The sequence below is a fragment of the Octopus sinensis genome, linkage group LG3, assembly GCF_006345805.1.
Source record: "Octopus sinensis linkage group LG3, ASM634580v1, whole genome shotgun sequence".
Classification (NCBI taxonomy): domain Eukaryota; kingdom Metazoa; phylum Mollusca; class Cephalopoda; order Octopoda; family Octopodidae; genus Octopus; species Octopus sinensis.
This window is the reverse complement of record NC_042999.1, coordinates 27,995,354-28,020,353: the sequence shown is the minus strand read 5'-3', so window position 1 is coordinate 28,020,353 and position 25,000 is coordinate 27,995,354. Positions and strand designations below refer to the sequence as shown.

The following is a 25,000-nucleotide window of genomic DNA, read 5'->3' as shown; positions in this document are numbered from 1 at the left end:
GGCAGACGAAATACCGCTAAGCATTTTGCCCGGCGTGCTAACGTTTCTGCCAGCTCACCGCCACATGAACCCACATTCTGGCAGGTTAACACCTGTCTATATGCTCTGGCTACGATTGCAAAGCAATACATGAATGACAATCAAAAAGTAAACAAAACCGAAACAACAAAGAAAGAACTCCCTCATGGGTTTTGAAGACAGAGAAAAAGGTAACTGGTTTACGGAAGACCATCAGTGATCTAATGATGCTTAATGCGAGCTAAAAAGCAAGTCACTATACGTCACACCAACAGAAAGTAAAGGAGATAGAAATGATGTTTGAGACAGCAAAAAGAAGACATTCACTTGAAAACTGACTGTCCTCAACTAGGAGCTAAAATCTGTGAGTGAAAAACTTTAATACCAGAAGAGAATAACCGAAAGAAGAATAACAAACAAAAAATTTAACCGAAACCAGGCAGCAGTATATAGAGACATGAGAGGATGAGCAAACATCTTTCATGAGAAGACAGACCCCTTCTAGAGGAAAATCTGAAGTAAAGAGGAGTTTAACCAAGATGGAGTAAAGAGGAGTTTAACCAACTTGTTGGGGTTGCCTGCTGGAGCCTAGCGGCAGGTATTTAAAGGGAAAAGCTTGACTATTCAGCCAGTCACAGGCTGACACTCGCTGACGATACATCGAAGAGGGCAGGGAACAGAAGAAAGAAGAAGAAAGAAGACATGAACCCAACACCAGAGCTGAAGACACCTCCGAAGTGGGAGCCCCGCCACGTCAAAACGGTAGAGGAGTAGGGGCCGAAACCGGACGTGGTTCCTCCTGATGATGTCTTGAGCTAACTGGATCCTTGCCGAAATGCAAAAAAATTAAAGACCAAATATCTTAAAAACTATAGAATTTTCTCAATAAAGCCAACAGAAAAAGATGTTTTATAAACACATTCTACCAGTATACGAAGTTAAAAATTTTTTAGTTACCTAGAAATTATGTTAAAAACTGCCGTTCAAACCGAAAAGATCCGTCTTTTCTTATTTCCTGAGTCATAAGGGAATGCAGCTGATGACTAACGCATGTGTTGTACAATGATAATCAGACACCGAATCAGTGATAGCAGAAATTAAATTGACTGGCTAATCTGAAAGCAAAATACTACAATATACGTAGGGGTACTGAAAAGTTTCTGGCTTTCGGTAAAAGAAAATACAGGAGCATAATTTAATTATGATTTTATGCAATATATTCCCCTCTCAGATTCACACATTTATTGCAGCGGTCCTTTGGTTTTTTCCAGGCCCTGTAAAAGAATTCGGAATGTCGGTCCTCCGACCAGGCCTTTCACGTCACCCTTAAAGCCAGGAACTTTTCACCACTCCCTTGTAGCAGTGGTGATAACTGTAAAATTGACTGGATTACACTATGTAGCATTTTTTATACCTTTGGTCAGTAAGTATCATTTTCTATTTGCGTCTGTCTAGAAATCAAAGGAAAAATACTACAATTCCCTTCAAACTTTGCTTTTGTGACCTGGAACATCAATGTTTTGAAACTGATCTATTTTCCATTACATTTCATACACATTCAGTGCTGAGTTGCTGAAGTAGAAATATCATTATAACAAATATTCTGTTCAATACCACAGATTTGCTTATCAGTTGCTTGACCTTGACCACTCAAGCATGTTCCTTAGTGGCTTACAATATGTGTATCTCTGATGGGAAGCAGGAGGAGCATCATAGCCATGTGCTGAAAGGGAGTCTTTCGGGTTTGAATAAATGCAACTAAAGCAAATTTTGAAGGAAATATTAGCCATTTTTCATGCTTTCTAGGGGTAAACAAATGGGAACTAAAAGTTACTATCTAAGAACAAAGATCGTATTAGTGTTATTTGACAGCCAATATTCTTGGTACGAGGAGACAAATTATTTTGTTTAAATAATAGAGTAATGACAATTCATCGGTGAAAATACCATATACAAATATATAAACAAATGAATGAATGAATGAATAGATAAATAAATAAATAAATAAATAAATAGGCGCAGGAGTTGCTGTGTGGTAAGTAGCTTGCTAACCAACCACATGGTTCCGGGTTCAGTCCCACTGCGTGGCATCTTGGGCAAGTGTCTTCTGCTATAGCCCCGGACCGACCAATGCCTTGTGAGTGGATTTGGTAGACGGAAACTGAAAGAAGCCTGTCGTATATATATATATATATATATATATGTGTGTGTGTGTGTGTGTGTGTGTGTGTGTGTGTGTGTGTGTGTGTTTGTGTGTCTGTGTTTGTCTCCCTAGCATTGCTTGACAACCGATGCTGGTGTGTTTACGTCCCCGTAACTTAGCGGTTCGGCAAAAGAGACCGATAGAATAAGTACTGGGCTTACAAAGAATAAGTCCCGGGGTCGATTTGCTTGACTAAAGTCGGTGCTCCAGCATGGCCGCAGTTAAATGACTGAAAAAGAGTAAATAAATAAAAGGATGCTTTCCCATGAATGCCCCATGAGATTCGTGTTAGCGAAATAGCAGTCAATCGAGTCAATTGCATTTGTCACTAAAATATTTTTAGCATAAATATTTAAATTTGGCTGGAAGAGTTGTTTCCCCTGTGTAAATTTCTGAGATTTATCTCCCCTAGATTTTATCTATGCATTGTTTACGTATCGCTCACCCTGCTAGAAATACTAACGAAACTCTTTCGGCCTACATACTACAGTACTGTATAAAAAGAAACCAATTGTATAATATAGGGATCTTTTCGGTTTGAACGGCAGTTTTTAACATAATTTCTAGGTAACTAAACACTTTTAAACTTCGTATACTGGTAGAATGTGTTTATAAAACATCTTTTTCTCTTGGCTTTATTGAGAAAATTCTATAGTTTGTAAGATATTTGTTGGGTTTTTTTTCTTCAATTTCTGTAATTTCAACCAATCACTGACGTCTATTGAGGTATACAACATTCTGTTCCGTATGAATATGTCCCTCGTTTAAGAAACAGATTGGGTTTATTTACATTTGTGAAGTAAAAAAATACCCTTCCCCCACCCCTAACCCTAACCCTAAAAGAGATTGAAATGCAATAGATCGATTCTAGGGTCATAATTATGGGTGACAATTTCATATGACACCGCTAGAAAAAACTGCCGTTCAAACCGAAAAGATCCCATGCACCAATGTATCCTTCCTTATCTGAGGCTGCATTTTGTGATTTAAGGAACTATTCTTTGCAGTTCTGGACTGTGTATAGATTCTTTCACTATATACAAAAGGAGGTAAAAAGTCGGGCTGAATTCTTTACACTATAGTAATAATTATATCCTATATTGTGACCTCGTGAGCACCGCCAGCGATTTTTTTCCCTCCGTCATCCCTTCTCTGGATCTTTCCTTCTCCTATGTTTCCGACGAAGAGCTCCGCTCGAAACGTTAAACCCTCCTTCTTCCCTTCTTTCCTGAGCGTCCAATAATACTTTATTTGTTCCACGTCCTCGCGTTGCTGTGTTTTTTTTTTGTGTTTTCTTGTTTGGATGAACTATATATATATATACACACACATGCACGTGCACACACACACACACACACACATATATTTATGCACACACGTACATACATAAATACATTCATACATACATACACATATATGTATGCATGTGTGTGTATACATATACATGTATATATAGGTTATTGATTGCACAGACTTAATGTATGCGTTTTGTTTGCTCAATGGTTTGCTATGGAATAGAACTTGGAGGACAACTCTTTCATAGTGCTGGATACTAAAATACCTGAAAGTCATAAACAGGTGAGACAAATCGCTTCCGATCGAATTCTGGAATGATGGATATTTCACTATTTTTGTGGTTTATCAACTTCATGTACTTTAATTGAACTGGAAAGGAATTGAATCGCCAGTCTGTGACTATATATTAACAGTGCAAGAACTCTTTGCTGGTATGCCACAGTGATGCATAATCTTAAGATTAAATTCAGTAATAATTTAAAAGCAGCGTTGTAACCATTATCATCCGCACATAATCAATATATGTACTTGACAGGTAGTACTATTCCTCTGACCCAGAGCTGTAGCAACTGTCAGGATCCAAGCTATGGGCTAACTAGCATATGAGCGACAGGATGTAGAAATACTCAGGTTGGTGTCCAAGGGTGCAGTAATCCCATTGGGTGTGTAAAACGCCCTTATCTTTGTTAAGGCATCCGTCTAGAAAAAGACCAATTCATATATAAAACCCACTGCTCTACTTAACCAACTATCTTGCAATTTGCTTGGCTCTGGGCTTCACGGTATTGCTTCAGCAATACATATACTATACAGAGATTAGCATGGCCCCTGAGCAAGGATGACACGCAAATTCGTGAAGGGTTCCATATTTTCAAATGGCGGTGAGCTGGTAGGAACGTTAGCGCGCCGGGTGAAATGCTTAGCGGTATTTCGTCTGCCACTATGTTCTGAGTTCAAATTCCGCTGATGTCGACTTTGCCTTACATCCTTTCGGGGTCGATTAAATAAGTACTAGTTACGCATGGGGTCAATATAATTGACTCAATCCGTTTGTCTGTCCGTGTTTGTCCCCTTGTGGGTAGTAAAGAAATAGGTATTGCTAGTGAGAGTTTTTGTGATGGTGTGCAAACCATACTTAAAACCCTTGCACAGGCATTGATGACACCTGTCAGTAATGGTCATGCTTGTTTAACGAGTAGACAGCCATCATAAATGCATATATATTTGTATGTATGTATGTATGTATGTACATATGAATGAGTGTATATGGCCTAGTGGTTTGGAGTTGCATTCAAGATCACGAAATTGTGGGTTCAATTTCCAAACCGAACTTTGCATTGTCTTCTAGAGCAAAATCCTCACCTCACATTGCTCTGCAATTAATTTAACATCAGATGTATAACACACTGTGCACCTGTACAGGTAATGCCAATTTAATGGAGAGAGTGAGCTATTGTTCAGCACGGGCATTTGATCACTATAAACGACTCATCTATGTAGGGTGTCCGGTAAGAAATTACATACCTTCTTTCTTGAACCCAAAAGATGGCCATACATGTATATATGTGGAACATTGCTTTAAGAGAGGAAGAGGCCGACCAAGAACCCACTGGCTTGACACCATCAAGAGTGATACCGGAATGGACATAGCCAGTCTGAAAGAAGCAGCCCAGGATAGAACTGACTGGAAGACACTGATCCATCGAGTAACCAAGAGTTGACTTCGACTGAGCCGATAAAGAAGAAAGAAGCTTTTGTTATGTTTTTTTGTCAATTTGGTTATGTTTCTTTCTCAGGCACTGTTTTTCCATACTTCTGCAGAAGTTTGTTGAAGTTTGTTTGGATGGATAAAGTAATTAAATCACAGAAGTTTTCAAACCTTCATAGCTTCCTCTTCATGTTGAAGTGATGTCAGTGTGAATTACTGCCTTTCTGCAGCAGACATGGACAATTTGATCACTGTTGACATTACTTCGCAAATTTGAATTTTGACTACTAGATATATACATCAACAATATTTTTGTTTGTGACTTGTATATGACTTTTATAATATTATTTAGGTAGAATTCTGGTTTAAGCACATCTTATAACCCCTAACTCTTTTTCATTTTTTGGAATTTTCAGAAAATTTTCACATATTTCTTTTCTATTCACAGGAATTCATTGTTTGCATCCTTTTTATCTCGAGAGACAATGGAGTTGTGCATAAAATAATCTAGTCTGGCTTTTACATTTCATGTCCTATTACATCTCCAGCTGTGGCTGTGTAGTCCAGGCTGTGTGGCACAGGAATTCATACAGCTATGAAAAAGGAATTGTTTTTTTTAATATTTCAAATCCACTTCATTCTTCAGAAGTCCTAAAATTTCTATTTTTTTATTTTTTTTTTTTTTATTATTACCTGAATCAGAATTTAAAACACGGACAGTCCGAATATTTTGCTTAAATCCCAGCAATGGACCACCCTTCAGTGCACCATCATTCCAATAAATGTGCTTATAGGAAGAAAAATATGGAAAAGCATTGATACATATCAAAGTGACAAAGAAATGGAAGGAGGTATCAGGTGGTCATAAGATGTGCTATAAACATAACAGCCAAATCCCCCTTATATCACACACATTTTCTTTTCTTCTTTTTTTTTTCTTTTTTCTGCATAATCATATGAATTCTTGTGGGTAGAACACAAACTTGCAAAAATCTGAAAGTTCCGGAAAATAAAAAAGTTTTGAGGGGTTATATGGTATGCTTAAACCAAAACTCCACCATTTTTTAATTTTTTTTATTTTAGCACTGTGATGTATTCTGGTGAGTAGTTTTTTCGGAGGCTGGGTAAAATTTTGCCGAGTATCAATATGTTATCATTAATGTCATGAGTCTAGACTGGTTCTTTGTGCAGTGCAGTACACTGAAATTGCACCTGCTTATAGGTACATGATGAGCCAGCCGGAGTGTGTTGCACTCATATGGCTAACATCACAGTTAGAATTAAAAGTATACAAATTTCACGTTTGCAACTGAATTTATAAATCACATTGGTCCTTATCATTTTTCTCTCCTGTTTACCTGTATGGTTTGTTAATTAAGATTTTCCATTTTAATGCATTTGTAACATATTGTTATTTAACATATGATGTACGTCAACACCAACATCATCATCATCATCATCATCGTTTAACGTCCGTTTTCAATGCTAGCACGGGTTGGACGGTTCGACTGGGGATCTGGGAAGCCAGAAGGCTGCACCAGGCTCCAGTCTGATCTGGCAGTGTTTCTACAGCTGGACGCCCTTCCTAACGCCAACAACTCCGTGAGTGTAGTGGGTACTTTTTATGTGCCACTGGCACAGGTGCCAGGGGAGTTTGGCAGCGGCCATGATTGGCTGGTGCTTTTTACGTGCCACTGGCACAGAAGCCAGTCAAGGCGGAACTGGCATCGAAGTGGTGCTGGCATCAGGGTGGGGCTAGCATCGGGATGGCACTGGCATCGGGGCAGCGCTGGCATCATCAAAATAAAAATCAAATGGAAATTGTAGTTAAGATATCCATGCCGGTGACACATAAAAAGCACCATCCGAATGTGGCAGATGCCAGTGCCGCCTGACTGGCATCCGTGTCGGTGACACGTAAAAACACCAGCCTCCTCTGGCTCCTGTGCTGGTGGCACGTAAAAAGCACCCACTACACTCACGGAGTGGTTGGCATTAGGAAGAGCATCCAGCTATAGAAACACTACCAGATCAGACTGGAGTCTGGTGCAGCCTCCTGGCTTCCCAGACCCTGGTCGAACTGTCCAACCAATGCTATCATGGAAAACGGACGTTAAACGATGATGATGATATGATATGATTATAAACAGGGCAAATTTTAGCCATTTCTCTGCAGATTGAAAAAAAAATTATGAACAACCTTAATCAATTTTCAAACCTTATTGGGTTCTCATCAGCAGCATCTACATCATTCTGACAGTCTCCAGAGAAACAAGCAGCCAAACATTTTTATATACTCAACAAATGCAGCAGTTACTCTATGAAGGAGTTCTTAATTTGCATACCGAAAGTGTTTAACACTGTTATTTGGTATTATGTATATAGCTCTGTTCTGTTTCAACAAGCTTTTTGATAATGAGTTAATCTAGTGTGTGTTCCTTGTGTATGTGTGTGTGTGTGTGTGTGTGAGAGAGAGGGGGAAGAGAGAGAGAGAGAGTACTCCCTAGAACACAGAAAGGTAAGATGTGCAGTCATCTCTTTCTCTAACCGCTCAGTCGAAGTCGACTCTCAGTCACTCATTGGATCAGTGTCCTCCAGTCAGTTCTATCCTGGGCCGCCTCTTTCAGATTGGCTATGTCCATTTCGGTATCACTCTTGATGGTATCAAGCCAGCGGGTTCTTGGTCGGCCTCTTCCTCTCTTGCCACTAACCATTCCAAGCATGATGTCCTTCTCCAGGGATTTTCTCCACATAATATGACCGAAATATGCCAATCTGTAGCAGCATTGGAGTGAGGATTGGAGGAAGAAGCGCAGTGATATACGTTTGGAAAATCCTGCAAGAACTTGAACCAAACTTTGGTACTGAGAGTTACACAGCCACCATCAAGATACAGATGGTTTATCTTGGGTTTCAAGAGCCCACAGATTTTTTGATATCTTGCCAAAAATCTTTGAGAGACCTACATGGATGAATGTAGGTGCCTTCAAAACAAAACTAGATCTCCTCCTGTCATGAGGTCCAGGTTTACTTTCACTGCATGGCACCTTGGGCAAGTGTCTTCTGCTATAGCCATACAGTTGGGAAGCATGCATCTTACCACACAGCCACACCTGTGCCTACAAATAAATTCTGATATCAAATCTGAAACTAGAGATAAACAAGAAATATGGTGAATGTGTGCAACATGGAGCTGATGTTATGAAACAGCAACAGGGATGTCAAGTTTCTTGGATTGCATGGAAGTATTTGACAGATATGTAATATCATATATTCTTTCATTCTTTCAAAATTAGATAGATAAGTAAATAAATGTAGGCATAGCTGTGTGATATGAAGCTTGCTTCCCAACCACATGGGTGCAGGTTCAGTCCCACTGCATGGCAAAAACAAAAAATGGGCATGCGCAAAATTAGAGATATAAAATAGGAACAATTTACCTGTCGTACCCTGTATGTATATATGTATGTATGTATGTATGTATGTATATATGTGTGCGTGTGTATATATATATATATATATATATATATACATAGAGGTGCAGGAGTGGCTGCGTGGTAAGAAACTTGCTCCCCAACCACATGGTTCCAGGTTCAGCCCCACTACGTTGCACCTTGGGCATGTGTCTTCTACTATAGCCTTGGGCCAATCAAAGCCTTGTGAGTGAATTTGATAGACAGAAACTGAAAGAAACCTATTGCTTTATGACCCTCAATACCATGTAATCTAAAGTTGATTCTATCACATGATTTTCCTTCCAAATGAAATATCTTTCACTTGCTTTCATCATTAAAATAACTGATAAATGCATCAATGTCATACAATTTCAATATCTCTTTAAATGTAATGTTGAAACAAAATTTCAATATAAGAATTCTTTGCTGTTGTGGGATATGGTAAGGGTGGGGAGTGAAATCACAGCATGCTTTTGAATTCTATCTAAAGCAGTCTCACTTAACCCTTTCATTACTGTATTTATTTTGAGATGCTCTGTGTTTCTTCCAATAATTTTAAATATAACAAAGAATTTAGTAAAATAACATTGTTATCATTCAGCTAGTGTTAGGAACATAAATTGTGACTAAGATTTGGTAGAAGATTTGAATTCAAAACTTATGAAAACAAGACATTCATACTAAAGAACCAGAGCCGGTTTCAGCTGGGTTGGTAACGAAAGGGTTAAATCTTATTCTTAAACCCATTATTCTTTCTATGAAAAAATTGATGGTGTCTGTGTGTATGTGCGTATATATGTAAGTGTATGCATATGTGTGCGTGTGTTAAATATATATACCTGTAGAAGAAATCATCATCACCACAGTCACTATCATCATCATCAATAATACCAACAATATTATTAGATTTTTCCTAATTATTTTTATTATATCTTTATTTGCTAAGAATACATAATCAACATAAACAACAAATGTATAATTAAACTGTACAACAAACCACATGATGAACAAAAACAGCCAATCAAACATCACCATTACCATTACAAACATGTGACAATAAATATTTACGTTTTGGTTCATCTTACAGTATTAGTCTATTTCAAATGGTGGTTAGAAAGCCATGATTTCACAGGAAACTACATGTAATCTACTGACTGTTTATCAGCATATAACTAGTACCTACTTCGTTAATCCCAGAGGAACAGAAAACAGAATCATAGATTTGAATAGTTAAACTCATTCCATACAGGGATAAATATTCTTGCCCTCTCTCAGCTATTCTTGTTTAGTAATGTAATGATAATAGATTCTGTAAATGAAACTCAGAAGTACTTTCTATAATATAGAGGAGAGAAAGGCAATGTGCTAGCAGAATCGTTAGCATGCCAGGTGAAAATGCTTAATGGGTTTCTATCTGTCTTCACGTTCTGAGTTCAATTTCTACCAAGGTTGACTTTGTCTGTCATCCTTTCAGGGTCAATAAGTGCCTGTTGAGTACAGACATTGATGTAATCAACTTACCTCCTCCCCAGAAATCGCTAGCCTTGTGCCAAAGTTTGAAGGGAGGGAGGGAGAGAGACAGTAGGGGTATAAATGAAAGGAACTTGAAATAATCAAGAACTGAACCAGATTTAAGTTACCTCTTGTTTAGTAATGCTCAACGGAAAATATTTTGCTATGAAGTATTGATGGCCAGCATAGAGACAAGGCTACATATTTGGGGTGGATGGATTAGTTAGGGTTAGGGTTAGTAAAAGGTAAAGTAAAGGGCAAAGTTAACTTCGATGGGATTTGAAATCAGAACACTAGGAACAATAACTAAATAAGGATGTTCTTATGATTTTGCAGCAGTAAATCAACTTCTGTATAATGAAATATTGTTACACAACACAGACAGAAACCCCACAGTTTTTCATAAGGGCCATAACCAATTGATTTGACAACACACCTTCAGTAGCATTTTATGTTTTGCCGGTGGCACGTATAAAGCACCATCCGAATCGTGGCCAATGCCAGTGCCACCTCGACTGGCTTCCGTGCTGGTGGCACATGAAATGCACCAATCTGATCGTGGCCGTTGCCAGCCTCGCCTGGCCCCTGCGCAGGTGGCACATAAAAAGCACCCACTACACTCACGGAGTGGTTGGTGTCAGGAAGGGCATCCAGCTGTAGAAACACTGCCAGATCAGACTGGAGCCTGGTGCAGCTTTCTGACTTCCCAGATCCCTGGTCGAACCGTCCAACCCATAGCTAGCATGGAGAACGGACGTTAAACGATGATGATGATGATGAATCCAAGAAGGATAACAGGCACAATCAACTTTGGTGGAATCTGAACTCAAAATGTAGACGAAGGTAACTAAATAATAGTTTCAAATTTTAGCACAGGGCCAGTGGTTTTTGAGGGGATGGGGAGCTTGATTACATAGGCCCCAGTACTAATGTTATTGACCCTGAGACGATGGAACACAAAGTCGGCCTCAATGAATTTGATATCAGAATGTAAAGACAGTTGAAATGCTTGCTAACCTTTTTGTCTGGTGTGCTGACTATTATGCCAACTCACTGCCTTAATGCAACTAAGCTCCCTGTTAATACAAATCTACCAGGCCAACAAAATTTTTTAGATTAGTTAAAAATCCATGTATATTTGTGACAGACTCTAAGGTTATAGTTCACCACCATTTTATATCATAAATACGTGGCTATATTCCCATTTAGACTGGTCTTTTACACAAAGAGATATACAAGACAAGGAATATGTAATGATCATTTATTTCCACCTTGTCTAATATATATATGTGTGTATATATTGTCTTAGTTGGATGGGGAAGGGGCAATACTTGTGTACTTCAGCAGGGATTCTCAGACTGATGGAGGGAAAGTGAAGATGAGCAACTAGTTTGCCTATGGTTCCACCAATTCTAATTCACAGTCCTCAGTGCACCATTTCTAAGTTAAGTACAAGACTTTTAAAACTTAAATAGGCTTTAACAAATAGTGGAAACCATATGGAGTCCCATTCCCAAACAATTCTATCATCCACAATACTTTCTTGTCAAATGTTCATGACTAATATAAACAGATGACCCCAAATTTCGAGGATAGTGCATAGCAGTTTATTATACTGACTACAATCAATCTGGTTGTGATTATATCTACACCAGAAGGATGAGAAACAGAGTTGCCAATACCGAAAAGTGAACTCAGAACATAAAAAGATGACAAAACTAAATAGCAAAAAACAAGCAATTTTATCTGCCATTCTACCACCTCTACCATCTACTGCCATCGCTTTGCACTAAAACATAGATACAGCAAAACAGAGAGATAGCACATACAACAACAATATAGTTTATACTCTAAAACATTTCAAGACAAAATTGAGAAAGTCTGAGGAATAAGATTAAAGTGTTTGTTGAATAAAATAAAATATAAAATGTTAAATAGCATTTATCATGTGCCTGTCTGTGTCTAAAATAGGTATATATGTATTTGTGTCTATGTATGCATGTGTGTATATATATATCATTGTGTGTAGGTTTATTCGTGTATATCTGCATATGTGTATATGTGTATATATGTATATGGGTAGGTAGGTAAGTAGGTTGGGAGGGAGGAAGTTTTCTACTGTCTATATGTATATGTATGTGTACATACGTATATCTATGTATGTTAAAATATGTGTGTGTGTGTGTGTGTGTGTGTGTGTGTGTGTGCATGAGCACTTATGTGTGTGTAAGTACATACACATACACAATATTACTGATAATAATGTTATACAATATTCTAGAATAATTCTAGAATTAAAATTTTGATCCCAGATTATAATTAAAGTAGTAGTAGTAGTAATACTAATAATAATAATAATAATAATAATAATATAATAATAATAATAATAATAATAATAATAATATCAATAACAATAATTGCTTAAAACATTTCTGAAGTTGTTAGTAAGAAAACAATTAAGTATGTTATTGTTTTGGTAAGGGAATACTAATACCTTTTAGGTAGGTGTTTGTAGCAGGTGGCTGGGTGGGATTGAGGGGTGGAGAGGGCATTGTGTTTTTGAAAGTGTTGTTAATGGGACATTTATAAATGTATTTTTAAGAATACATTTATAAATGTATGTTGTTATATTGTTTAGGGGACAGTAATGTATGTTACAGTATAGCTAAAGGTATACGTGTGTGTATGTGTGTATATATATATATATGTTTGTTAAGGGTGCATTTTTTAAATGTTTGTTATTGCATTAATGGTATGTTTAGAAATATAATTATTGGGTACATATAGAAATGTCTATTGTGATGTTTGTTAAGGGTACATATAGTAATGGTTCTTTCATATCTAATATTGATTGGATGAATGTATGGTTAGATATATTATCAGCAAAGTTGGTCACCGGGTTTATTTCTATTCATCTGATGATATGAGTTTGCCATCGTCTTTCAGAGCACCGTTCAAATTAATGTAAAAGCCTTCAATGGAGGGCGGCATAGCAGCTTCCACTAAGCCTCGTGGTACCATACCGCCCAGATCTGGTTGAATCAGGTTCACCAGTTTGGTCTTGTTTGGTTCACTAGAAAATAAATAAAAAGAAAAATATAAGGAATGAAGTATGAAAGGCATTAGCATAGAAATGTTGGGTTGTCCGGAAAGTTCTTGCCAATTTATAGTAGCTTACATTTTGACTTATTTTAGAACATGGTTGAGTCCATAAAATAGGATTTGGCTACACCTCCATTTAGAGCACAGTTTACGCTATCTTCTAAGTGGAAGAAGATTTATGTTCCTATAACCTGTGTTAATTCTGTAACCCTTTAACCCTTTTGTTACTGTATTTATTTTGATATACTCTATGTTCCTTTCAATTACTTTAAATATAATAAAGAATTTAGTAAAATAACTTGGTTATCATTCAGTTAATTTTAGGAACATAAATTGTAACTAAGCTTTGGTGGAAGATTTTAATTCAAAACTTATGAAAACAAGACATTTGTACTCAAAGCCAGAGCCGGTTTCAGCCAGGTTGGTAACGAAAGGGTTAAAATCAAAGATATGAAAGTTCATTTTTGGCACTTGATGCTTTGGGAACCAGACAAAAATTGCTGCAGCTCAGCTGGGATGTGTTACCCCACCCTCCATATTCACCAGATATTGCTCCTTTGGATTTCCACTTATTCAGGTCTCTGCAGAATAGTCTTAATGGTAAAAATTTCAATTCCTTGGATGACGTAAAAAGATACCTTGATGAATTCTTTGCCATGAAACCACCTCAATTCTGGGAAGACGGTATTTTCAATTTAAAAGAAAGATGGAGATGCATTGTGCAACAAAATGGTTCATATTTGGTTGATTAAAAATTTAATTGCAGGTATTTATTGACATTTTTCTTTCCTTTAAAAATTGGCACAAACTTTCCGGACAACCCAATGGATGTAGAGATAGAATGGCTGCTGCAGCAAGTCCCACTGGCCATTCTCTGCAGCAACACTCATCATAGTCATTACTATGGGGTAGCTGACCACACCATTTGTTCTGGGGTATGCAACCCATCACCCATCCCTGTCTGTCTTCAGCTACTTTAACTCCACCCCACCCTTTTTTCTTTTCTTTCTTTTCCTTCCTTATTTCTCTTTTTCCTGTTTCTTTTTATTTCGATGATGATGATGATGATGTTATAAATATGTATTTCTAACATTGAAACTTAGTTTACTCTTTTACTCTTTTACTTGTTTCAGTCATTTGACTGTGGCCTTTAGTTGAGCAAATCGACCCCAGGACTTATTCTTTTTAAGCCTATTACTTATTCTATTGGTCTCTTTGATAATATAGACTAATAGTAGTAGTAGTAGTGGTGGTGGTGGTGGTAGTAATAGTAGTAGTGGTAGTAGTAGCAGTGGTGGTAGTAGTAGTAGTAGTAGTAGTAGTAGTAGTAGTAGTAGTAGTAGTAGTAGTCTTACTTGGGAACTCGGCAACAGATTAATCCACAAGGATGATTCCAGCCCCTTACATAAGCAGACAACGGAGGACATTGCTCTGATTCAATGCTGACAGCTGAAAAAGAAATATATGAAAACGCATTGGTAAAATATTGTTAAAATATTCTCAAGCAGTATTTGCCAACCTTAAACAATTTTACAGATATTTTCTTAAAATTTCTCAAACCTAGAATAATAAAGGTAAAGATAATGGATTTCACTTTTTTGTTTTGGGATTTGGTTTGCAAGATTCTTTATATGAGTTCGTGTGTTGAAGCATATTCTGTTGTTATTCTCTTTTAGTGCCTTATTATTTAACACACTCATCGGTAAAATTTCCACTTATTTCTTATTTTTATTTTCTAAAATTTTTTCGTTGCATCCTGCAACCTTTTCAATAGTCAGAAAATAAGAATAAGAAATAAGTGGAAATTTTACCGGTGAGTGTGTTAAATAATAAAGCACTAAAAGAGAATGACTCTCCCCAGACACAACAGGATTTCACTTTATTTTACTATTTGTTTACTTAAACTATCTTATACAACTTATACAACTTGGGATTACACCTGTTGTGAAGATGGAGAAGAACTAGAGATTGCAGAACTGGTGAGATAACAGACAGCAAGACTCTGAATTGGTGTTTTATATCATAGCTTGGCTTTGTAAATGAAGTGTGACAAAGTGATTTCACTTCAATTTGAAACACACTGCTTGCTGACCAGGCTATTATGAAACAGGCTGACCTGGCTACAGAGACTGCGAGGGAAATTCTGTTTGGGGTTTGATGCTGCTTTGTCATGGTTCTTACTTATTTGCCTTTTAACCATAAGTTCAGTCTGCCGTTCATTCTTGGAGGTGACAGATCAATGAGCGGTATATCAAAGGATTTCTTCAGAGAGTAGTATCTTTTTCTTCGTGCCCCTCTGCAACAGCAGCCAGTGGTGAGTTTGTTATTCAGCACAGTCTTGGGCAAACAATATATTTTCCATCTTGAAAATGTTCACTTCCTAGGGCAACTGTAACTCTAACAGTATAGCCTCTATACTGCTACCTTACACCTGTTCCAAGACTGCAGTGTTACTAACAAAGCTATTACTGTAGGCGTTGAAATAACCATGAAAGCAGTGATAGAAGAGGAACTCAAGAAGTGAACGGTATTTAATGCATGTCTTGGAATGGTAGAGGAGGGTGAACAGTCACTATCATCGTCATCATCATCATCATCATCATTTAACATCCGCTCTCCATGCTAGCATGGGTTGGACAGTTCAACTGGGGTCTGGGAAGTCAGAAGGCTGCACCGGGCCCAGTCAGATCTGGCAGTGTTTCTACAGCTGGATGCCCTTCCTAACTCCGTGAGTGTAGTGGGTGCTTTTTACGTGCCACCGGCACAGGTGCCAGATGAGGCTGAAAACGGCAACGATTGGATGGTGCGTTTTACGTGCCATCGGCACGGAGGCCAGTCAGGGCAGCGCTGGCAACAGCCACGTTCGGATGGTTCTCTTACTATATAACTCTGATATTGGCTATACTAGAACCCTTTCTTTGTACAGTCTATTGAACATGCTGTTTGCTTTGTCAGTTAGCTATCAAACGCTTTGTTGATCTTGACATCTGATGAGATGATGCCTTTCTAGGTAGCTGAACTGGAAAGCTTCTTCAGCACTGTCTCACTAATTATGTTATAAACAAGGTGGTAATCTTTATGAGATGTGGGCTGATGGTTAATTTTGTCCTGTCTTCTACAAGCTGACTTTCAATCAATCTCTATAGAAGATGATGTTATAAGCAGCAGAGCTGACGCTGTATGGATAATATATCAGCATTATCAACAAAAAGTAACTACCAGATGGGCTGTTCTAGTATCTTGGTATGGAACTGTGTTGTCTTCCACCAGTTTTATTCATTGCAGTTTTCACCCCTTCCCATCTCATGAATGGTTAGAGGAGAGTGAGTTGTACAGATGAATGTATCCTTGGACATTTTAGTTGGAATGCAAGGTTAGCGGCGCTAACTCCTGTCTTTACCTCCAAAGTTCATCTGCTATGGCCCACTTAACTAAGGTGGGAACAGTGAATTTCTCTGGTCATAGATAGTATATCAAAATTTCTCTCCCTTAGGAAAAGGACTTGACTAGATTAATGAGTCTTATCTTCATGGGTTTCAAGTCAGAATTGTTCTTTTCTTAGGCTGGTTGCCAACCAAGTCTTACAATCCCAGTTTACTTTCTGCTTGCAATTTAGTCAAACTTAGGCTGAATCATTTAAGCCACAGCACAACATGTTTGAAAATTTCTGCCGGCAGTTGCTTTTATACATGAAATTGTTTCTAAATAGCAACACAATGACACAATGTTCTTTTTTTCAGCAAGTGTGATGGAATGGTAAGTTCATATTCTCAGGAAATTATTGCTGTAGCTTTAGTTTGCTGTGATCTGACTACTCACTATGTTGGTGAGAATGTTCATCTCAAGTCTTAGCAAAAAATCCAGACACTGATGTTGATAAGAGTAAATTGTTTCATGTGGTGAGGTAACCAATTTAGTGAGGTCTTAGGTTAAAATTCAGTTTGGATGTTATGTAATTTTATTTGAATGTTGTTAGACTTTATTTGAATGCTGTTAGGCCATGATGCTGGTAGGCAGAAAGGAATAAATTCACTATGTGATAATGAGGATTGTTTACTCTATAAATAAACATGGGCCAGCTAGGGGTAGTGAGGTCTCTCTAAGGTATCAGTGGCTAATACTTTGAAGTTCATTAACAAGGCATATCTTTGATGACAACATCATCATCATCATCATCATCATCATCATCATCATCATCATCATTTAACGTCCACTTTCCATGCTAGCATGGGTTGGACGATTTGACTGAGGTCTGGCGAACCAGACTCCAATCTGATCTGGCAGAGTTTCTACAGCTGGATGCCCTTCCTAACGCCAACCACTCCGAGAGTGTAGTGGGTGCTTTTACGTGCTACCGGCACGAGGTCCAGTTTGGTGGTACTGACAACGGCCACGTCCAAATGGTGCTTTTTATGTGCCACCTGCACAGGAGCCAGTCCAGCGGCACTGGCAACGCCCTCGCTCGAATGTTTCATGTGCCACCAGCACAAGTGCTAGTAAGGCGATGCGGTAACGATCATGCTCGAATGGTGTGCTTAATGTGCCACTTGCACAAAGGCCAGTTTGTTGCTCAGGAAACGATCTCACTCGTATGGTACTCTTAGCGATCCACTAGCAACGGATGCCGGTCACCGAGTTTGATTTCGACTTCGATTAAAAAATTCGGTGACCGGCATCCGTTGCTAGTGGAGTGCTAAGAATACCATACGAGTGATTAGTATAAAGCAGTTTTACTGTCAAAGCTATTTTTAAGACTTCAGATTGGTGAACTGTAGGAGTTTATATGTTCTTATAGGACATCCAGGTTAAAAACCTGACAAAGTCAGTGATCTTGTATTTGTCACATTATTCTCAATGAATAAGCCAAACGATGGATCACTTTTCATTTCCACTCAGTAAGAAACATTCATTGAATAGGAGAGACTTCCTACATTCTTATACTGTGGTCTAGATAATTGTTTCCCAAAAGTGTAGGGCTTTCAGAGGATTTCTATATGAAAGAACAAATATCCTTGACATCAAGCTAAATAAATCTGCAGGCTGCTTTAGTCTTGATGTCATGGAATCAGTCGATGACAAGTCAAAATCTTTAAATGCTATGGCCCTTCTGATATCAGAGTTGAAAGCATCAGGAATTTTCTGACAATGTCAATTTTGCTCTGGGACAAGTTGATTAACCTGCATTTAGAATTAGAAAGAACATTGGATTTTTGAGTCTTAGGAGCAATATAGGGGTCACATGGCAAGTTGGTTCATTTGACAAGTAACAGATTACTAAATACAAGATGACCTGACTGTCCCCTCAGCTGTGTGGTAGCATGTATAAAATTAACAGGTGTCTCTGTTTTATCAAACTGTTCACTCTTGAACTAATCAAATATTCTCACCCTGAAGCCATCTTTAGATTCTCCTTAGTCTAACTCAGTATGTCTAAAGATGTAGATAGGCATCTGCGCTTTATGAGTCCCTGAGAAATGTGGAGCTTAATCAACTTGTTAAATATTACATGTATATATGTGTGTGCATATGTATGTTAGTATGTGTGTGTACATGTATATATATATATGTATTAAAATTCGAAACTCACCACAAGTTGCTATATATTTATCAGTATTGACAGCATAGATGACATCAACAAAATCCCTTGGAGAGATTAGTCCAATACAGGCACTGCTCGTGTATGTCCTCATCACCCTTAGATCCTGAAAAACACCGACGGTAAAGACATCCAATTATTAATGTTATTATCATCATTGTTGTTGTTGTTGTTGTTGTTGTTGTTGATGCTGCAGCAGCAGCAGCAACAGCAGCTGTGCAAGAATTTGAACCTGAAGATCTCCATTTCCAGTGACTTCGAGGGCCACCTCCCAGTGGTGTCGGGCGTCAACGAAGAACCCTCGACTACAACAAGACGACCAAAGTTGTTTTTTATTCCAAGGTCTGGGGTCTCCCGCCCCTAAGCCCTAGACCATCTATTTCTTTACTACCCACAAGGGGCTAAACACAGAGGAGACAAACAAGGACAGACAAACGGATTAAGTCGATTACATCGACCCCAGTGCGTAACTGGTACTTAATTTATCGACCCACGAAAGGATGAAAGGCAAAGTCGACCTCGGCGGAATTTGAACTCAGAACGTAACGGCAGACGAAATATGGCTACGCATTTCACCCGGCATGCTAACGATTCTGCCAGCTCACCGCCCTAGACCATCACCCAATCACCCTTACCCGTCTTGTTGTTTAACAACAACAACAACTACAACAGCAGCAGCAGCAACAGTTGTTATCAAACATAATGCTTTGTAGTTTTTGTTCCTGCTCTCTTCAAATTCTGCTGTTGTCAACTTCACCTTTCATCCTACATGGATTGATAAAATACAATACCAGTCTAATACTAGGATTAGTGTTACTGACTCCTCCACTCCCCTTAGAACTGCTGATTTTATGCCTCAGTTAGAAACCATTATTTTTGTTACAAAGTTCTCCCTTCCCCAGTAAATTTGCTGCAAAATGCATGAAAGTGTTTAACATTGCCTGAGTAAATGGACCTGCTCAGAAAAAATGCTGTAAGACACATGAAGAATTTCGGAGAGCGTAAATGTCATTAGGCAGAGCAGTTGAGTTCCTTAATTATTCGAAAGGTGGTTGTTCCTTTTAGGAGAAATATCAATATCTATAAAGCTGAAATGTGAAAAAGTTGTTTGACTTCTTGGTTATTTGTCTCACTTGTTGATGGGGTCGGATGGGCATCAAAACTTACACTGAGGAGTAAAATGGTGTGGGCAATTGTCTGAGAAGGGTTGAAAGTTGCTCGGGGCTACTGCTTTGGTTGCCATGGTGAGGAATATGGGAAAAATTGAGTTGTATAGGATAGACAGGTTGCGTTGTTTGAATAATGGTAGCTTTGCGTGTTGCTGCAGGGGCTAAAGGCGGTTATCTTTAATTGTGGGTATAAAAATTTGGGGGATTTTGGAAAGGTTGGGTAAAGGGCAACAAAAAGAACCAGGCAAAGAAGACGAACAAAAGAAGAAAGGGAAAAGGAGATAACATGACCCTGAAAGGATGAAAGGCAAAGTCGACCTTGGCAGAATTTGAACTCAGAACGCAGCGGCGGACGAAATACCACAAAGCATTTAACCAGGTGTGCTAACGTTTCTGCCAGCTCGTCGCCTGATACACAATACCACATGTCCGGTGGTGATGCACATGACAGGTCTTCCAGGGACATTCTTTCACTTTTGAAGTGCTCATGCCACTCGAAACTTTCACATTGGCTCTTTGTTCCAACTTCCTGTCCATGACAAAATTGCAGACTACAGCATACACATCATCACAAAAACTCAAATTTTACAACTTGCAAAGTAAACCCAGCAATGTCTCTTGGCACACTGCCTCATGAAGGTCACTGCTAACTCTCACAGCACACACAACCATATGTTACCATATGTTGGTGCGCTGCAGAACTGGTCTGGGAACTTTTTGATACCACCCTGTATTTTATAATTTCTATACATATACACCATTTTGTCTGAATTCCTGAGTTGAGGAATTACCATTATCTTCTACAGAATTATTATATTATAATTATAATTATATTATATTCTGTATTGTAGACAAAGTAATATCACTCCTACCATCAACACCTCAGTTTCATAATTTTGCAATTTGTCTTCATTATATCTCCTGAGACTCTTGTAACAAGTAAGGAAACCATTCATCATCATTTAACGTCCGCTTTCCATGCTAGCATGGGCTGGACCATTATTAATATTTATTCATTTCTACTCTAGGCACAAGGCCCAAAACATTGTTGCCCCCTGCCAGTCGATTAGATCGACCTCAGTACAAAACTTAATTTATTGACCCTGAAAGGCAAAATCAACTGCGGCGGAATTTGAACTCAGAACGTAAAGACAGATGAAATACCACTAAGCATTTTGCCCGGCGTACTAACATTTCTGCCAGGTTATTAATATTTATTAAATTAAAAACAATAGTTGATGTTGTTGTTGTTGTTGTTATCATTATTATTATTATCATTATCATTATTATTATTATTATTATTATTATTATCATTATTATTATTATTATTATTATTCTTAAGGCAGTGTGCTGGCAGAATCATCAGCATGCTGGACGAAACACTTAACGGTAATTTGTTCATCACTATGCTCTGAGTTCAAATTCCGCCAAGGTCAACTTTACCTTTTGTCTTTTCAGGGTCAATAAAATAAGTACCAATTGAACACTGGGTTTGATGTGATCGAATCATCCCTTTCCCCCAAAATTGCTGCCTTTGTGGCAAAATTTGAAACTATTATTATTATTATTATGAAGAAAGGCTGAAGACGCTCGACCTTTATTCTCTAGAAAAACGACGCCGCCGTGGTGATCTCATTCTTGCTCACAACATCATAAGCGGAAAGTGCTGCTCCAGAGCGTGGGCTGTGGGGTCACTCCGAAAAGCTCTCTCTATCTGCGACGATTTCATCTCAATCGAAGGAGAGGGGCTTTCTCCGTCCAGACGAGATAGTGAAGATGCCGACGACCGCTTGGTTCAAAGTCTCTCATGACCAGAAATGGCCTGAACTCTTTGCATGAACATCCTCTCTGTACATAACTCCATGTCCCCCTACATGGCCTTGCTTTTTGCTTTTTGAGCCAAAAAATTAACTTAACTTAACTTATTATTATCATTATTATTATTATCATAGTTGATAGAGCTCAAACATTCTAATCCCTGCTTCCTTCAAAAACTGCTGGCCCTGAGTCAAAATTTAAAACATTGTTATCATCATCATCATCATCATCATCATCATCATCATCGTTGTTGTTGTTATTATTACTATTATTATTATTGTGTTTGTTTAAGGTTCTCTATTTTTACCATCCCAGATTGTAATAATCTATCTTGGGTGTTGTCTATAAATCACATCTGTGTGTGTGTGTGTGTATGTGTGTGCATATATATGTGTGTATGCATCTTGTTGCATACGTACTGTTTTCGATGTTGTTGTTAGAGTCCTGTCATTGGGTTTTTCAATTCCCTAGTGCTATATTCATAGCAAGTGCTTCTCTTAACTCAACCTATCTCACTCTCAGTTATATTTTAATGGCAGTTTATAAGAATAAAATTCTAAAAATCAACCAAAATATTTCTTTAAACAAAGTCCATCTGAAATAATGTTATTGTGTAACTCCAGGTCAACTCAAACACAGCTGACCTACCATTTTCTCTCTCAGGCATTAACAACCCTCCAGATTATATAAAACAATGTATACTTTTTAAGATGTAATTTAGGGTTATTTGGTTGCTATTTCTAACAAATTAAGTAGCAAAGCAGATCCTCCCTAGAGAGATCATCAAACTTAAATAATAGATGTGTAGAGTATAGGCATCTGAAAAACCAATTATTTCAAAACTGTTGTTGTAAATGTAACCTTAAATTCCTCAAAACAATATGCAGTAACATCATAGAGATGAAGGGGAAAATAGAATGATTTTGGAAGGCAATTTTTGGAAAATGTTTACAATTAAAGCACAGGCATGGCTGCATGGCAAGAAGCTTGCTTCCCAACCATATGGTCCTGGGTTCAGTCCCATTGTGAGGACAAATATCTTCTAGTATAGCCTCAGGCTGACCAAAGCCTTGTGAGTAGATTTGCTAGATGGAAACTGAAATAAGCCCATTGTGTATGTACATACATGCACACACACACACATATATATATATATAGTAGAAATATGTTACAAAAAGAAAATATAAAATACACGTGGAAATGTAAGGGTAAAATATGAAAAATCAACGAAAATGCACATTGCAAATAGAAAAAGGCTTTTTATGACAGGTAACGACAAATATATACATTTAGATTGACTGAGGTAGTAATACGAGTCATAAAAGTCATTATTATGAGATGATTATAAGATGATAATAAAGTAAGAGAACAAAACGAACCAATGGTTTACGCAAAGCTATTCATCATTTGAAAAACACCGGCTAATACACGGTGTGTATACATATATATATATATATATATATATATATATATATAAAGAGAGAGGGATGTATGTGTTTATGTGTGTGTGTGTATGTGTCTTTATGTCTGTGTTTGTACCCACTACTGCTTGACAAATGGTGTTGGTGTGTTTATACCCCCATAACTTAGCAGTTCAGCAAGAGACCAACAGAATAAGTACTGGGCTCAAAAAACTAAATCCCGGAGTTGATTTATTAGACAGAAAAAAAAATCATTCAAGGTGGTGCCCCAGCATGGCCACAGTCAAATAATTGAAACAAATAAAAAAATAATGACAGAAGTAATTCTTGGTTATTCAAGTTTATTGTTTTTATCTTTTACTTGTTTGATTCTTTGGAGATGACCAGGCTGAGACAGTTCAAACCATAGCCTATAGCTTTGTTGCATTGAAACATTACATCACTAAAAACTACTCCAAGACTCTTCCCAACAATGCTAAAAATGTAACATTATAAATCTAAAATTAAACAGCAGTATTTCATAAGATAATGTAGTATCAGAAATATTGATTGTTAAGAGAGCAATTTAAGAAATAAACTATTCATTTTAGGTGCTAACTTTTAAGCTCATCACAAACAATGTGACCTCTTAATGGAAAGAAAAGTAGTAAATCTTTGTTGCAGTAAAATATATTCTACCAAGAAATTAGATAAAAATTTTGAAACAACACGAATTTAAAGCCAAGACAATAGAAGAGAAAGGTATTAAACTGGCAAATATGTGGCCTATAATGAATCAACTTAAAAGTGTTACCAATAATTACATCAGATGATTGGCAATGAAAATGTGACTGTGTCTGGTTGAACAAATACAACAATAATAATTGCTATATACAAACAAGACATCACTACTAGAGACATTCATAGGAATATCTATTTCTTGAAGCAATATACACTATTGATACAATGTCAACACATAACAGTAAAACAAGACATTTTATATGCTTGGTCATTGTATTTCAAGTCATTACATAAAATATTTTTGTGATACTCGTATGAACCTCCTCCATCTGTCTTAGAAACCGTAAATATAAATATTATGAATATTTGTGTATGAAACTGATGCACAAAATAATTCATAAGAAGCCTGATATCATTTTACTTGGATGTGCTAATGATTATTAAAATAACAGAATCGTCTGGCCTCCGTGCCGGTGGTACATAAAAAGCACCATCCGATCGTGGCCGTTGCCAGCCTTGTCTGGCACCTGTGCCGGTGGCACGTAAAAGGCACCCACTACACACACGGAGTGGTTGGCGTTAAGAAGGGCATCCGGCTGTAGAAACACTGCCAGATCAGACTGGGCCTGGTGCAGCCTTCTGGCTTCACAGACCCCTGTTGAACCGTCCAACCCATGCTAGCATGGAAAGCTGAGGTTAAACGATGATATATATATATATATATATATATATATATATATATATATATATACATACATAGTGTATGTTGGGGTGTATGAATATATATATATGCATGTGTATCTGTGTGTGACCCTCACCACCGCATGACAACTGGTGTTGGTGTGTTTACACCCCCATAACTTAGTAGTTCAGCAAAAGAAACTCATAGAATAAGTACCAGGCTTAACAAAAAATGAAGTACTGGGGGTCGATTCATTCAACTAAAAATTCTTCAAGGTAGTGCCCCAGCATGGCCACAGTT

General features: G+C 37.8%; 1 protein-coding gene, 1 long non-coding RNA gene and 1 pseudogene across 2 annotated transcripts in view; 2 read left to right on the top strand and 1 right to left on the bottom strand.

The window, feature by feature from the left end:
• LOC118762722 overlaps positions 1 to 1,844 on the top strand; it is a 19,788-nt gene extending 17,944 nt beyond the window's left edge. The window contains exon 3 of the long non-coding RNA XR_004998473.1: positions 1,721 to 1,844. This is a non-coding gene — a long non-coding RNA (uncharacterized LOC118762722). The remainder of the gene's footprint in view (positions 1 to 1,720) is intronic.
• A 2,457-nt stretch (positions 1,845 to 4,301) lies between these two features.
• Positions 4,302 to 4,390, top strand: LOC115210048 (annotated as a pseudogene).
• Positions 4,391 to 10,971: 6,581 nt separating this feature from the next.
• The window catches only part of LOC115209882 (stAR-related lipid transfer protein 5-like), a 226,870-nt gene continuing 212,841 nt past the window's right edge, over positions 10,972 to 25,000 (bottom strand). Inside the window, exons 5-7 of the mRNA XM_029778462.2 lie at positions 18,882 to 18,996; positions 14,650 to 14,743; positions 10,972 to 13,265 (exon numbers count right to left, since the gene is read on the bottom strand). Of these exons, the coding sequence (XP_029634322.1) occupies positions 13,100 to 13,265; positions 14,650 to 14,743; positions 18,882 to 18,996 (375 nt within the window). The 3' untranslated portion in view covers positions 10,972 to 13,099. The remainder of the gene's footprint in view (positions 13,266 to 14,649; positions 14,744 to 18,881; positions 18,997 to 25,000) is intronic.